The following is a 15,648-nucleotide window of genomic DNA, read 5'->3' on the forward strand; positions in this document are numbered from 1 at the left end:
TTATTCGCCTCAGGAAATGAATATGTGCATGTCCAATGATTCATCCATTTGTACCGCTCGCTCTCTAAACATGAAAGTCTTTATTTTAATAAGAAACAAAATTAGGAACTACATATTTACCCATTCTCCTTCTTTTAATTGAAGTCTAACTTTTTATGGTGTCTGAAACTTTGTAATTTTGTTGGTTTATTTTGATATTTGTAGGTTTTTTTTTTTTTTTTTCTTTTTTTCACGGGGTTGTAACAGGAGTACACAATGTCTTAGTGTATCTTGTGGTCAAAATTTAACGATCTTCAAGTTTGAAAACTCTTATTTTTAAGAATTCCAGAAATATACTTCCTTGAATTCAGTGACACATTTACTATGCCCTGGAAATATATATTGCTGCGTCACACATTTCACAGAGACTGTCTTCTGAACTACAAGAGGAGGAGAGGAGGAGTTTCAGAAGGCAGTCAGTACATGAATCCCTTCTTTGTAAGCAGCAAGGTACCATGAATTATGTAGTCCTTAGAAATTGAAAATGGAGATTTAGAAGCTGCAAATATGCAGGAAATCCAGGAAGTTGTGAAAAGAGTTGTCTATAAGACAGGCAGCTATAAATTTATGTTTAAAGTGTTACTAAACCCAGGACCCTGCAATCACTACATCTGGTCTCCCGCAGTACACAAAACATGGAAATGCAATTATTTTAATAAATATAAACTGCTAAATACCTTTTCTTATCAGCAGTATATAGCAGTCTTGCGACTTCTATTGGTGTCTGGTTAAAGCTTGTAGAAGGAGTTCTCCTCTGGCTGTCCTATAAGGGCTGCATGACCCCTGACCCATGGTCTGGACAGTGCTGATTGGCCCTGTGCTGATCACATGCACCCTCCCAAGGAAAAAATCTCTCTAGCAATACACACCAAACTGAGCATGTGCACCTTGACTCCAAAGGCTCTGTTCTATCAGGAGATAGATTGGGGACTGTGGAAGAAGGGGAGGATCAGAGAAGACAGGATCAAACAGCCTTTTTACACAATGCGCAGGATTAACCCCTTAGGTTCCACAGTGAGTATAACCAGCTTGCTTTACTGCATATACAGACTGATTTTACTGTTGTGGTTTTAGTAACACTCCAGTATGAATAAAAAGTACATAAGGGTCTTGAAAACAGAAAGTTGTTTTGATTTACATACCTTTTTATTGGAAAAGAAGCATTAGACACAACAGATACATCATTCCATACCTCTTATGAATGTAAAAAAGTTACATAACATGCGTCATTTAGTTTTTTCTAAATTGCAGTCTTAGCATTTTACATATTCACTTGGACACCCCTTGACGAGGAGTATTTTGGTTTCCATACATCGATGCCTGTGGATTAATTGTCAGGGCCCAATGCGTTTTGTCATTACCTGTTTGTCAGGGGTATCCAAGTATGTGTAATCGATGAACACAGAACCTAAGCTGTAAGGCAATTGCTTGACCACTTGTCTACTGGGCACTTTCACTCCCTTCCTGCCCAGGCCAATTTAAGCTTTCAGCGCTGTTGCACTTTGAATGACAATTGCGCAGTCATGCAACACTGTACCGAAACAAAATTTTTGAATTTTTTTTTTTTTTTTTTTAGACCGATAGGACTTTCTTTGAGTTGTATTTAATCGCTGCTGTTTTTTTTTTTTTTTGTTTTTGTTTTTTTTTTTTTTTTTTTTTCTTTAAAAAAAAAAAAAAATTTGTTTCTGTTTTATAAAATTTTGTAAATGAATTATTTTTCTCCTTCACTGCTGTGCGCTGAGGAGGCACTGAAAGGTAGCACTGACTGGCATCACTGATTGGGCACTGTTGGGCCTGCACCGATAATCAGGGCAAATCTCCCCTGTGGGGAAATTCTGCTGATCGTCTCTCCTCATACGCTGTGTGCGGAAAGGAATGCTGATAACCGGCATTTCCTTGTTTACATGTGATCAGCTGTGATTGGACACAGCTGATTACATGGGTAAAGAGCCTCCTCATCTGCTTTTAACTGAGATCCGTGATGTGCTGTGCCCCAAGGACAAAGTGAACCACCCATTGCTGCACACAAGTGTGGCGAGAGTGGAACGATGTCCTATGACTTTGTCTCAGAACAACAGAGCCACCGCTCACCCATCATTTGTCAATGGGGGGGGGGGGGGCGCAAGAGGTGGTTAATGTGCTGGTGTGCATTGCATACTAGAACATTATAAAATACCTTGGAACAAAGCCCTCCAGTGACACACTGTCACTGCTGACAAGGCTTCCATCTTGCCCTGGTCTTTCTTCCATTTTCACGGTCTCCAGCTGTATGAGTGGCCAAAGCCACGATGATGTTACTCCCGCGCATGCCGGATCTTCAGAGCGCATGCATCGGTGATGTCCCCAGCTGCATCCAGGGTGAATATCTCCTAAATGGTGCGCGTTTAGGAGATATTTGTTTTATCTACAGATAAGCCTTATTATAGGCTTACCTGTAGTTAAAAATCACAAAGAGGACATTACTACGTATTGCGTACATATTTGGCAGCCTGCCTTGGGCCATATAAATAAAGTTCTTCCATCATTCTTGTCTGTTCAATTCTCAAGAACCATTCTGTATGCATTGGAGGTTTTGTTGTTCACCAAACTTGGGAATGCACATATGGGCGGCATTAATGAATTGTCACTGTGAGCATCTTAGCGTATTGAGTTGGGCTGCCCTAAATTGCAAAAATGCAGTAGTAATTGAAGCTGTAAGTCAATGGACTTATGTAATCCAGAAAAGGTCAGCACTGTGGCTGCCCCCAGGCTTTTGGCAGTATGTGCAGGGCTACAGCTACCTATTGAGGCACCCCATTTGGTATGTTGGGATGTGTGGCGGGAAGGACCTTTCAAAGATGAGCATTTGTCATAGGAGCAATTTTTGCATGCCTTTCAGCAGCGGATCAGGAAGTCATTCATTATTAGGCAGAATCTACAGGCAACTGGTTTTAATATAAAGCTGGTTATATGCTGAATATATATATATATATATATATATATATATATATATATATATATATATATATATATATATATATATATATATATATATATATATATATATAATTTATTATCTTCTGAGCAGGATCCTCTTGTATTTTATTGTATTATAACTGTATTGTCTCCTCTTTATATTGTAAAGCGCTGCGTAAACGGTTGGCACTATATAAATCCTGTATAATAATTAAAAAAAAAAAATATATATATATATATATATATATATATATATATATATATATATATATATATATATATATATATATATATATATATATATATTATATTATAACAAAAAGTCCTACATGGGTTTGGTTTTGCAGTGTCTGTCTCAAGCCATGCAGCAAACACAACTGAACAAGGGCTTTCTTTTCCTTGCCTTTTATTTAGTTCTTCTTCACCTCTGATGCCATCATTTTGGGTCCATGCTTGTTGCAGCTTTGTGTTGATCTGTTCGTGACAAGTCTGCTGCTGTACATTCATATAGAGCAGTACAGTTCTTGCCAGTGGCAGTCTATCTGTGTTACGGGGAGCCTGTAGCAGACATAAAGTGCAGCCTGTTGTAAACTGCTTAGTGGGAGCCTGCCAAGAACGCAGCAGACAGAACTAATTGGGGAGAAAAATAATTTTTGTGCCCTTCTCTTTTCTTTCTTCCTTTTTTTTTTTTTTTTTTTTCCCTACTAGGCTTATGTTAAAGTTTAACTTTTTATATATGATTTAACTGCCTTTAATTTTTTTGATGCATGAATTATTTTTTAACTTTGTGTTTGTGCACTGCAGGTCACTGAACACTTCCACATGGAGGCTGGCACAGACCCAAAGTCAAGACACGCAACTCATCACTGTGGATGAAAAATTGGTGAGTTTTCTTTTCCTCAAGCTGCATCTTTCCTTGAGGGGCTCCGACTGTGCTGTGGGTATCCCGTAGTACTCTTCTATAGGAAATCTGGGATGTGCAAGGTAAACACTGCTGGGATGGGGGGGAGAAAGGAAAGTTTGCAATGTGCAAACAGTTAACTTGATGAGCAGACCCATGTCATAGTTATCTGTCAGTGAACACTAAACATTACCATAACACTGTGCTGGCACACTAATTGTGTGTACACTATGACCATCCGCCTGTAGCAGCTTATGCAGTGAAACTGACAAATGGGAATTTAAGCTTTTGTTTTCCGTATATCCTCAGTAAACCATTTTAACTCCTTATGTAACCATCAGCATTTTGGCAAATTGCAAATGTGGTCAGCCTAGGGACTTTGGTTTTTCTTTTTAGAAGACTCTGGGAATTCTTGTGAGCATTTAAAGGGAATATGTCAAAAAAGCAACACACTTGTTTCAGAAGATTCGGATGGAAGCTGACTCACAAGCAGCACCATAGTTTAACCTCCCTGGCGGTATGATTATTTCGGATTTTAGGTGCTGAAAGCGATACAATTATTTTGCATGGAAATTTGGCGTTTTATATTGTAGGCCTGTAATTCTTAACGATAACACACTTAAATCTGTCCAAACAAGAGTCTAGTAGATATCCCGGGTATGATGAAGTTTGAAACACAAAAACATAAATTATAATAAATATAAATAATTTAAAAAAATAATAATATAATAATAAAATACATTTCCCCACGATTCACTATCGCTCAATTCTACAAGTGTTCTAATTTACTATCGCTGTTTTCTAGCTGGTCTAAAGCCACTTTTGACATAAAGGGACACTTTTTGGTTGCTATGGACAATCTCCAGTTTCCAGGCAGAAAGAACAGTATATATAACATAAAACTGCATGCAGGGCATGGGCCAAAGCACTGGGGACAAAAGGGATGTGAAATGATTCCATACAGTACTGTAATCTGTAAGTTTACAGTACTGTATGTGTTATGGTTTGTACATTTTTTTGAATTTGCCGCCAGGCTCCGCCCCCGTGCATCGCAACGCTCGCAGGGAACAGAGCCTGGCAGAGAGAGGCTTCGGAGGAGACAGAGCCCGCAGACACAGCGGGGGACATCGCAGGTTCCTGGGGACAAGGTAAGTAACGCCGCATCAGGATCCTGCAATGTAATCCCGAGTGTGGCTCGGGGTTACCGCTAATGGGACTGAAATTTAACCCCGAGCCACACTCGGGATTACCGTCAGGGAGGTTAAAGGGATTTTAAACATTTAAATTTCTTTTAAAGAAGTCATGTCATGCATGCCTGCTTTTGTATAATTTTGCACAGAGCAGCCTGATCCTCCTCTTCTTCTGGGGTCTCCTGCCAGTGCTTCTGACTCCTCCTGCCTTTTTAATACCCCCCTAGTAAGCTGCTTGCTAGGGGGGGGGGTGTGTGTGGGTGTGTGTGTGTGTGTGTGTGTGTGTTCGCTCCCTCGCTAAAAGATTGACAGCCGTGGGGAGGGAGGGAGCCTGACAGAGTTGCTGCTCTCTTGCAAAATGTTGGATCAAAATGGGGGTGGGGGGGAATCCTGTACACAAAGTTTTTACCTTTAATGCAGAGAATGCATTGAGATTAAAAAAAACATTCGGCTTTAGAACCACTTTAACTGAGCTTATTAAGTGTCACTGCCCTGGAACTAGAATGTGGCCTTTTAGGCAGAGCGTGGCATCTTGCATCCCTTGTGTCTATTAATTGAAATAAATAGAAGACAAATATATACAGATCCCTAAAATAGATGCCTGATTGAGAACCATGGTTAATTATTGTGCCTCCCAAAAAGTTCTCTTGGGGTCTCTGCAGGCTGTGTTTGAAGGTGGGAGCTGGAAAACTTGGAAGCTTCAAAGTACTGAACTGTGATGCTCTGAAAGAGCTCATGTTGTATATTATGATTTAAAAAGGAAAAAAAAAAATCTTCACCATTTAGGTCATATTCACACTGGTGTGACATACACTCCAACTTTGGGAGCACATGTTGCATGACGTGTATAAATCAATGGTTCCCTTTAAGAGCCGTCTTAACTGGTCTGACTTTGAAAAATGTTCCTGCACTACTTTGATCCGACTTGGGTGTGATTTGATGAATGTAAGTCACATCATCATCTTAACTGATCCGACTTGTGGCATGCAAGTTGTGCTCTGAGGATCTTGAAGGGGAACCACACGCCAAAATTTAAAAAAAATGGATGTTTTTTTTGTTTTGTTTTTTTAATTTGACCCTTGTAAAGTGATATTAGTGGTATTGTTAGTGGTATTTGGATGTCCCTTTTGCGTGTGTGCAGGCTGCGTTTGCTTGGGCACGGCAACCCATTTATTTGAATGGGCTGCCGTGACTGCTTTTTCCGCAAAAAAAAAAGTGCATGCATTTTAACCATGTGATTTCTCTGTGGTTCCTGCTCCTGCAGATGGGCTATGTTTTTACATGTGTGGTGGTGCCATTCAGAATGAATGCAGCCCAGCGCGTTTCTCACAGCAGCACCTTTTCACTGCGGGTGGTTGCTGATGCAGGAATCGCTGTAATTCCTGCACCCTCATACATGTGAATGAGCCTCAAACACTTGCTCAGAAGAAGAGCGGGGGAATCTTGACCTGCACTCTGGTCATAACTGGTTTCCAGTAATTGCAGCTCCCTGTACACATTGGATGTGGATTCATTTAATACATCCAGATTTCAGCATGCAGTGTGTGAATTGATGGTCCAAATGCAGAGGGTAACTGTTCCAAAATTAAACACAAATGTTAAAGCATAACTTCACTTTTGTTGAGAAAAAAACATTCCCCCTCTGGGTGATCTATGTACATTGCATGGATTATAACAACTAGGGCTGAAACAACTAATCGATTAATCGACAACAAATCGATTGTGAAATTATTCGATTACTATTTTCATAATCGATTAATCGGCCAATAACATAATGGGGTTAAAAAAATAATACGAGCCCTTTATAGTACAAAAAGAGCAAATAATCGCGACTGTAAATATTACTTTCACCGTTCTACAGTAAAAAAAATGAACCCCTTATAGTAGCAATTATTTGCTTTTTTTGTACTATAAAGGGCTCATTTTAGTTTCTTTTAACCCCATTATGTTACTAAACGTCTTAGACCTGGTTCACATATGTGTTTTTTGGTGCTTTTTGCAGAAACACACTACAGTTCATTTACATGGTTTCCTATGGGACACGTTCACATCTGCTTTTTTTCAGCCACTGCGTATTTGGAAAGGGTCAAGGACTTTTTTTTTTTTTTTAACGCAAAACGGTGCTTTTAGATTCAATATACTTCGATGGAGAAGCTGCAGAAAATCATGTAATGTGTTTTTGCAGCAATTTGTATTTTTTAATCTGCCGAACAGCAAAAAAAACAGTATTTCTCGTCTAATAGTGTATACAGTATATCTCCTCTAATAGTGTATATACAGTATATCTCTTTTGTCTGTTATTCTCAGAGTGGATTCAATATTTTGCTCCCTAACCATATAGTTGGTTGTTTATATTTACCACTGCATAGAGATATTTAAGAATAAATTGCCTTTTTTTTTAAAAACTTTACATATTAAGTAAATTATACACCACACTTTTTTTTTTCGGTTATTAACCGATTAATCGATTGATCGAAACAATAATCGGCCAACTAATCGATTATGAAAATAATCGTTAGTTGCAGCCCTAATAACAACCTTTGTTGCAGATTCCTACCTCTTTGTTTTTCTGAAGTAATCCTATGTGTATTGTCTGTGCCTCTGTTCTGAGTGGGTCTAATGCAGGGATCTCCATACTACAGCCCTCCAGCGGTTGTGGAACTACACGTCCCATGAGGCATTGTGAAACTGACATTTACAGACATGACTAGGCATGATGGGAATTGTAGTTCCTGAACTGGAGGTCCATAGTTTGGAGGTCCATAGTTTGGAGGTCCATAGTTTGGAGGTCCATAGTTTGGAGGTCCATAGTTTGGAGGTCCATAGTTTGGAGGTCCATAGTTTGGAGGTCCATAGTTTGGAGGTCCATAGTTTGGAGGTCCATAGTTTGGAGGTCCATAGTTTGGAGGTCCATAGTTTGGAGGTCCATAGTTTGGAGGTCCATAGTTTGGAGGTCCATAGTTTGGAGGTCCATAGTTTGGAGGTCCATAGTTTGGAGGTCCATAGTTTGGAGGTCCATAGTTTGGAGGTCCATAGTTTGGAGGTCCATAGTTTGGAGGTCCATAGTTTGGAGGTCCATAGTTTGGAGGTCCATAGTTTGGAGGTCCATAGTTTGGAGGTCCATAGTTTGGAGGTCCATAGTTTGCAGACCCCTGGTCTAATAGGAGTGGTTTTGTAATTAACTGTCAGGAGTGAAGCTGCAGGGCACTAATGAGGAAATCTGCTGGGCCTACATCCCTTTAGATGTGCTCCTATTGAAAGTAACTCTCCAAAAATGACATTTTTGTAGCAGGGGATGCCTGAAATCTGACTTGTATCTTAGGCAGTCTTCTGGGAAAATTGAGCCAATCACACAAGCAGGAAATGATGTTTCTGGGGAGTTGTCAGTACACATTCTGTGTACAGAACAACTCCAGGTAGCCATATTGCAATGTATTCTCAGAAAATTATAGTGGCTGCAGATTGAACAGGAAAGGTAACTTTTAATAATATTCAATTACAATGTGATTAGTGTCGCAATTTTATGTGCTATAATATTTTTTCTTTCTTTGCTGTTTTTTTCACCCATGAAATTGGAGTTACCCTTTAAAGTAAAGAAAAATCACATTGGTAGGTGAAACTGTTTTCATATATGTGTGGTACCAGTGTAGCAACTTGTCTGATGTTCTAATTTAAAGCTTGTTGTCTATTAGAGAGATGTTCAAAGGACTTACTAGCTATATATAAGTAAATGATGTCCTAGCTGGAAATTAGGTTCTCACATCAAAACTATGAAGGTACTTTCACGCTTCTCTGTTGAAAAAAACACATATGCATATGCTTTTTTAATGTTTTTCTAGTTGGCATGCACCTGTGAAACCTGGGCATGTGACTCAAAAACGCACCAAAAACTCAAACCGCTTTGGTCACCTATCTCTTTATTTGACATTGGCAAGGATTGTAGTGAGCACACTGAGGTCACCTCATGTGAGTTGTCTGTAGTGGCCTGGCCTGCCTGCCTGCAAGCACATCCTCCCAGGCAGGTAAACCAATTGTGCTATTCCCCTGCCGGTGTGAGAGGGTTGTGTCTCGGCCCCCTGAACATCCACCTTCGCCTTGGAGATAATCTGGCTCAGGCTTAATGCGACAATGAATAAAATATGTCCAACTAATGGCATTGAAAATTGGCATTCACGCCGTGAAAATGATCAGTTTTGTGTAGAGTCTTGTGAGCAGAATCACCCACCAAGTTTATCTGTTGGCTTAAACGTTCAACATTTGTGTTCCCAACTACCTTTTGCCTGGCAACCAAGAACTTGAATCTTTCAGTTTAGGTGAAAGATCTGAACTGGATCATCTGATGGCGAGAACTCTCACTGAATATACCCAAATCTGAATTTTTTAGATTTAGGCAGGCCATACATTATGCAGTTTTTTCTTTCCTTCAACCATGGTTTGAAGTAAGGAGAATCACTCGATTCCCATATCGACACAGTCAGTGTTGATGGGGGAATCCTTCCTGCAGCGTTTTTTTGTTCTGCCGGTGGGGAGCACAGAGAGAGCCTTCCCCACCGGCAAAATATAGTGATTACCGCTGGCAGATATAACTGCCAGCAAGTGATCAGGCGAAAAAAAACCTGACAGGCTGGTTATACTAAAGACGATCGATGGATCTACTTCTGTACAACCAGCCTACTCCATAAACGGATCGACATTTGGCCGGTTCCTGCTGAACCAATTGAATTTCAATCTGTCTATGGCTGGCTTTAGCATTTAGAATCAAACTAAAAGCTGTGTATTTAGACTGGGTGTTTGCTTTTTTTTTTTTCACTTTTTTTTTTTTGTTAACAATTTCCTTTTGTATACAGATCAGAAATATTTTTCATCCTGCTAACCAAATAAATCAGACACTGTTTGGAAGACTGTCTTACTATGGTACACAGTGATACACCTGGAAGCACATCTTGTATTTGATTGTCCTTGGCCCACAAATATTTACTTCATAAAGAGTAGAAAATAAATGGAAAGGCGCATAGAATGGATTTATAGTGTCCATTTATTATTATTTTTATGTGTTAATGTGATGACATAAGTGATAAAAAACCTTCTATGCTTTGCCCCAAGGCAACTTGGGTGAGTTTACGGTCATAAATGTTGCAAAATCTAGCAAGTTCCACATAGTACATGGTGGTAGGTTGTACTTTTCACGGATTCATGTTAATTATGAAATATATTAAATATGTGTTTGGAATCAACTTGTTAAAAGATAACTCCACTTTCATGGGGGAAAAAATTGGCAAGTAAAAAAATAAATAATATAGCATATACAATTGCGACGCAAGTCATATTGTAGTTTAATGTTGTTAGAAATGACCTTTCTTTTTCACTCTGCAGCTCTGTAATTTTCTGTAAAATGCAACATGGCAACCTGGAAGTGCCCTGTATGCAGATTTCCTGCTTGTGTGGTTGGCTTACTGATTTTCCCAGAATTATGCACTAAGATACAAATCAGATTTTGAGCATCCCCTGCAACAAAAGTGGCATTTTTGGTGAGATACTCTTAAAGGGATATCCTATGTAAAGGGGTGCAGGCCCTGCAGCTTTGCTCATTGGAATCCTGCAGGTGCAGCAGCTGATTTGATAGTTATAAAATCACTCCCATTCACATCGCACATGGACATAGACAAACGAACAGCAATTTCTTCAGAATAACAAAAGGTAGGAATCTGGAACAAAGTTTGTTAAAATCCTCTGTACATAGACCACCCAGAGGTGAATTTTTATTTTCTTTTTATTTATTTTTTTTGGGTTTGGTTTTGTTTTTTTATCAACAAAAGTGGAGTTACTCGCTAAAGAAGCTAGAACTGTGAAATAGACAAAGATTCAGAAAAACTGCCACCTTCAACTGCTAGGCAAAAGTTAATTCTCCAAAAAAAACAAACAAAAAGCTACTTTCACACTGGGGCGGTGCCAGCGGTAGCGGTAAAGCCCAGCTCATTTTAGTGGCCCTTTGCTGCTGTTATAGCGGTGCTAAAAAGCCTGGAAACTGCCTCAGTGTGAAAGGGGTCTTGCTGATCCCAGTTTTTACATTCTGAAAAAATGAAACTATTTGGATTGGACATTCTGCCAAATTGTCCTATCTTAGGCTCTGTTCACACTAGTGCAACTTCACCTGTGTGTTCTGTCTCGCTGCTATGCTTGACAACGGGAATCACATTATGCTCTATGGTGCCCATTCACATCAATGTAACAATGCAGTAGCTCTGAGTGATTATGTACGAGCTGACATGATTAGCTGCAGGAACTGTTAGCCCCTCATTGCTTTCAGTGGGGCTGTCACCCATAGCTATTCACAGGGAACCTCTGTTGGGGTCCCCTGCATACATTTGCTAGCGGCCCCATTCAAAAGGGCGTATGAGGCTTTAATGTTTCCTGTTGATCATGGTGGTCTTTGTATTGTTTTTGGATTGCAGCAGAATTTGTCTACTAGCCATTAATTTGAACCCACTTAAAGTATCCATATCCATGTATTATATATTAAACTGTGATTTTTCATCTTATAATGGAAATTTGCTGTAAGAATGGACCTAGAATACCCAGGTAAGGAGCTAGTTGGCAGAGATTTATACTTGGCTTAGTGACACTTCCCACACCACGCTCATTTTGTATTCCAACACAGAAAAATTCCTGTCATTCTTTTTCATTATTATTATAACCCAAGAGCTTCACACAACTTCTGGGTTACACATTTTTGTTTCAATGCCAGGATCGTTTGGAATTAGTTTTATTGTTCTTTTATTTGTGGATATTCAAAAAAAGGTATAAACTTGTAGCTTCTCCCAGGACTAGTTATGGCTCATAGATATCTAGTCATGGATTTCAGCATTTATAGTGATGATTTTACATTCGGATTTCAAGGTTGTCGTACATATACTGACCATCGGCGCATAATAATGGCTGCTTTTTGATTAGCTCTCATGTACTTGTCTCGAGTGATTATAGCATTATAGACTTAAATCGTCTACAAACTATGGGATATATACTGGAATTTAACATTTTTTTTATTTATACTTTTCCCGGGCTTATAGCGGGACTGCGATATGGCGGTGGACGATCGGACACTGACTTTGCGGGAACCAGTGACACTAATTTAGTGATCAGTGCTAAAAATATGCACTATCACTGGTACTAATGACACTGGATTGGAAGAGGTTAAACATCTAGGGCGATCAAAGGGTTAAATGTGTGCCTGGCAAATGTTTGTGTACTTTGTGTGGTGCTTTTACTAAGGGATGTGATGGATTTTACGCCCTGCTGTGCAGGGAGAGAATCAATCAGATCCCTACTGTCAGAACGGAGCTCTGCCTTGTTTACATAGGCAGAGCTCCGTCCAGCCTCTCTCCTCAAGGATCGGTGGGTGCCGATGGCCATCCATTTGCCGGCACCTACTGATCGGCTTCTGCCTAGGCGGAAGTGCAGAATAGTTTGTGTGTGTGTGTGTGTGTGTGTGTGTGTATATATATATATAATTTGCACTGAATGGATATTTTGGCACCAAAAATGCAGGCTACACATGGCTGAAAATGGCAGTTTTAAAATAAATATTTATATTTTTATATAGAATTGTATTCGACTTTTTAATAAATGTATCGTCTGCCATTATTGGCACCTTTTTAGTGCAAGAAAAGCTTAAGAGGAATGAATCCCTTTTTTAAATGTATGTCTGCACACTGGCTGGTTGGTCTTCCATTGTGGTGTTAAAAATCCTGCATGCTGCATTTTTGGTCAGTTAAAAAAAAACGCACCTCCCAGTTGAACCGCATTGAAAACGCAGCAAGAAAACATCAAGGCACCCGTGTTAAATTTTTAACGTGTTTTTTGAGTCACGTGACCTATGAAAGAAAACACCATAAGCACAGTTAAATCGACGAGAGTTCGTGGCAAAATCGCCATAAATTTGTGGTGTTTGTGCGTGTTTTAGTGCCATTATCTGCACCCTTTTCTCTTATCGGCCGAATGCCAATAACACCTTTTTTGGCCAACGTTTCAGGTGCATCACTAATATGTATACGTGATTCTGCACAGAACAGCTGCCTTGTAGCAGTAAATCTGCTATGGGGTGGTCGTTAAGTGGTTAAAGTTCACCTGAAGTCAAAAAGGGAAAGTTTTCCAACTGATATGAAATATCTAGAATTGTTTATTGTGCCTAAGCATTAACCAGATATATATCATCTACCTTTTTGTCTTCAATTCTTACCAATTTCTTCCAATACCAATCTTTAGAAGGGAAAGTTAGGATTAATGTATCCCTAGACTGGCTGTGTGCTAAAAGAAACACAACAAATCCTCTAAAGCCGTATTAACCCTTTCGCTGCCAGAGCCTTTTTTTTTTTTTTTTTTTGCACACATGCTTAAAAAAATAATTTTAGGCCTGAAGATTACATGAAACCCCCAAACATATATTTTCTGAAAGCAGACACTCTAGACAATAAAATAGTGGTAGTTCCAATTTTTTATGTTATACGATAGTACCGCAAACACTAAAGTTACATTTTAGGGCACACAAACACAATAAATCACCCAATTTATTATAAAAGACGAGGTTTCACCGAGTAAAGATGACCCAACATGTCAAACCTTAAATTTGCGTGCGCCCATGAAATGGCGACAAACTTCAGTACCCTATATTCTCCATAGGTGACACTTTAAAAGCCCCCTATAGGTCATCAGTGTAGCGTCATGGAGGAGGTCTGGTGCTAGAAATATTGCTCTCACTCCAGCATCCGCGGCGATTTGTAACTTGTGTTTTGCAATCAATGCTTTAATGCGTCGACGTCTTCGACACCTGTGTTTACGTTTTTGCATGTGTAAAATGTGGGGGGGGGGCCTCAATTTTATTTGGGCGAGGGGATTTTTTGTGCTTGTTGTTTTTTTTTTTTTTTTTTATCAGAGGACAAAGTCCCATGTGTGATGAGTTTTGGTGACAGGTTCTCTTTAATTGAGACCTCCAGGGTCTAAAAGACCCTGCATGTCTCCTCTGTGCTCCACTGAATGTAGTGCAATGCAGATCGCACTGCATTACATTGTTTCCCGGCCATCCTATGAGACGGACCCAGCAGTGATGTCATACACGTCGCTTTCCAGGTCAGTAACAAGGTGGGGAGGAGAGTGGACATGAGTGATAATTTTAGGTGTCGACAGTGACAGCAGCAAATGTCTTTTATCGTGGGGGATGAATAAGTTGTATTTTTACAATTATTATGTATATGTCAAGTGATTCAACTGTAAGTACATTTTAATAGAACTCTGCTTGCTATTTTACAGTGACACTTGTCATATGTTGTGTAAAATTGTACTATGGAAAAGAACCTCTACGGTTTGGAGACCCTCTGAACACATTTGTGTTTTTCTGTTTCGGCAACAGTTACCCTTAAATATTTACAGCTTTCCTTTTCTTCGGACCTGCGGACTTGAGAACAGGTCTGATTTACTTTGAGATGACTTGTAATTTATCATCACAAGGCAGGATCAAAGCAGAGTAAAATCATACACTTCTTTCTTATTTGGCAGTTTTAGTTTAACCTTTCCGATTATGATAGTTGGAATACAATTAGAAAAAATAGATGACATTCCATTTCTAATTAGTAGCAGATTAGACTTTTGGCAGGTCTGTCTTAAAGTGCTCAGCTATGTGTGGTCTGTTATTTCATGTGCAACCTGATATTTGTGCTTGTTTTATTCCAAGCACAAATTTTGGTAAGCTTTCCAACTCTTCCTAATGGGTCACAGAGAATGCATGTTTGTCACTGAGTCTCAAACCATAGTCTTCATGCTCTTTAATTGTGTTTTTGTTCTGTCCACATTTATCTGTCTAAAGAGCCTAAAGGGAGTAACCGTTTCACTCAGGTGATTAATCATTAATGGATTCTTTGAGTAAAACTGAAATCTGATGTTTTATACTACCGCTCGTAAAAACAATCTATAGTCTTTCTGTGAGTATGATACGTAAATAACGAATACAAATTTTGTACATCTTTTCATTAATGTCCAATTTCTGGATTGTAAAACACCTTGAACAGTGGGAGAAATCGTGACCTGTCTTTGGTTTCAGTGAGAGGAATCGTGACCCGTCTTTGGTTTCAGTGGAAGGAATCGTGACCTGTCTTTGGTTTCAGTGGGAGGAATCGTGACCCGTCTTTGGTTTCAGTGGGAGAAATCGTGACCCATCTTTGGTGTCAGTGAGAGGAATCGTGACCCTTCTTTGGTTTCAGTGGAAGGAATCGTGACCCGTCTTTGGTTTCAGTGGGAGGAATCGTGACCCGTCTTTGGTTTCAGTGGGAGGAACTGTGACCCATTGTTGGTGTCAGTGGGATGAATGCTGACCCATTGTTGGTGTCAGTGGGATGAATGGTGACCCATTGTCGGTGTCAGTGGGAGGAATGGTGACCCATTGTCGGTGTCAGTGGGAGGAATGGTAACCCATTGTTGGTGTCAGTGGGAGGATTGATGACCCATTGTTGGTGACAGTGGGAGGATTGATGACCCATTGTTGGTGACAGTGGGAGGATTGATGACCCATTGTTG

At 39.6% G+C, this 15,648-nt stretch overlaps 1 protein-coding gene across 1 annotated transcript in view; it reads left to right on the plus strand.

Annotated features, from left to right (window-relative positions):
- NDUFS4 (NADH:ubiquinone oxidoreductase subunit S4) overlaps positions 1-15,648 on the plus strand; it is a 212,493-nt gene that overhangs the window by 63,315 nt on the left and 133,530 nt on the right. Inside the window, 1 exon segment of the mRNA XM_073622366.1 lies at positions 3,799-3,877. Coding sequence (XP_073478467.1) covers positions 3,799-3,877 — 79 coding nt within the window.

Source organism: Aquarana catesbeiana, linkage group LG01 (assembly GCF_042186555.1).
Source record: "Aquarana catesbeiana isolate 2022-GZ linkage group LG01, ASM4218655v1, whole genome shotgun sequence".
Taxonomy (NCBI): domain Eukaryota; kingdom Metazoa; phylum Chordata; class Amphibia; order Anura; family Ranidae; genus Aquarana; species Aquarana catesbeiana.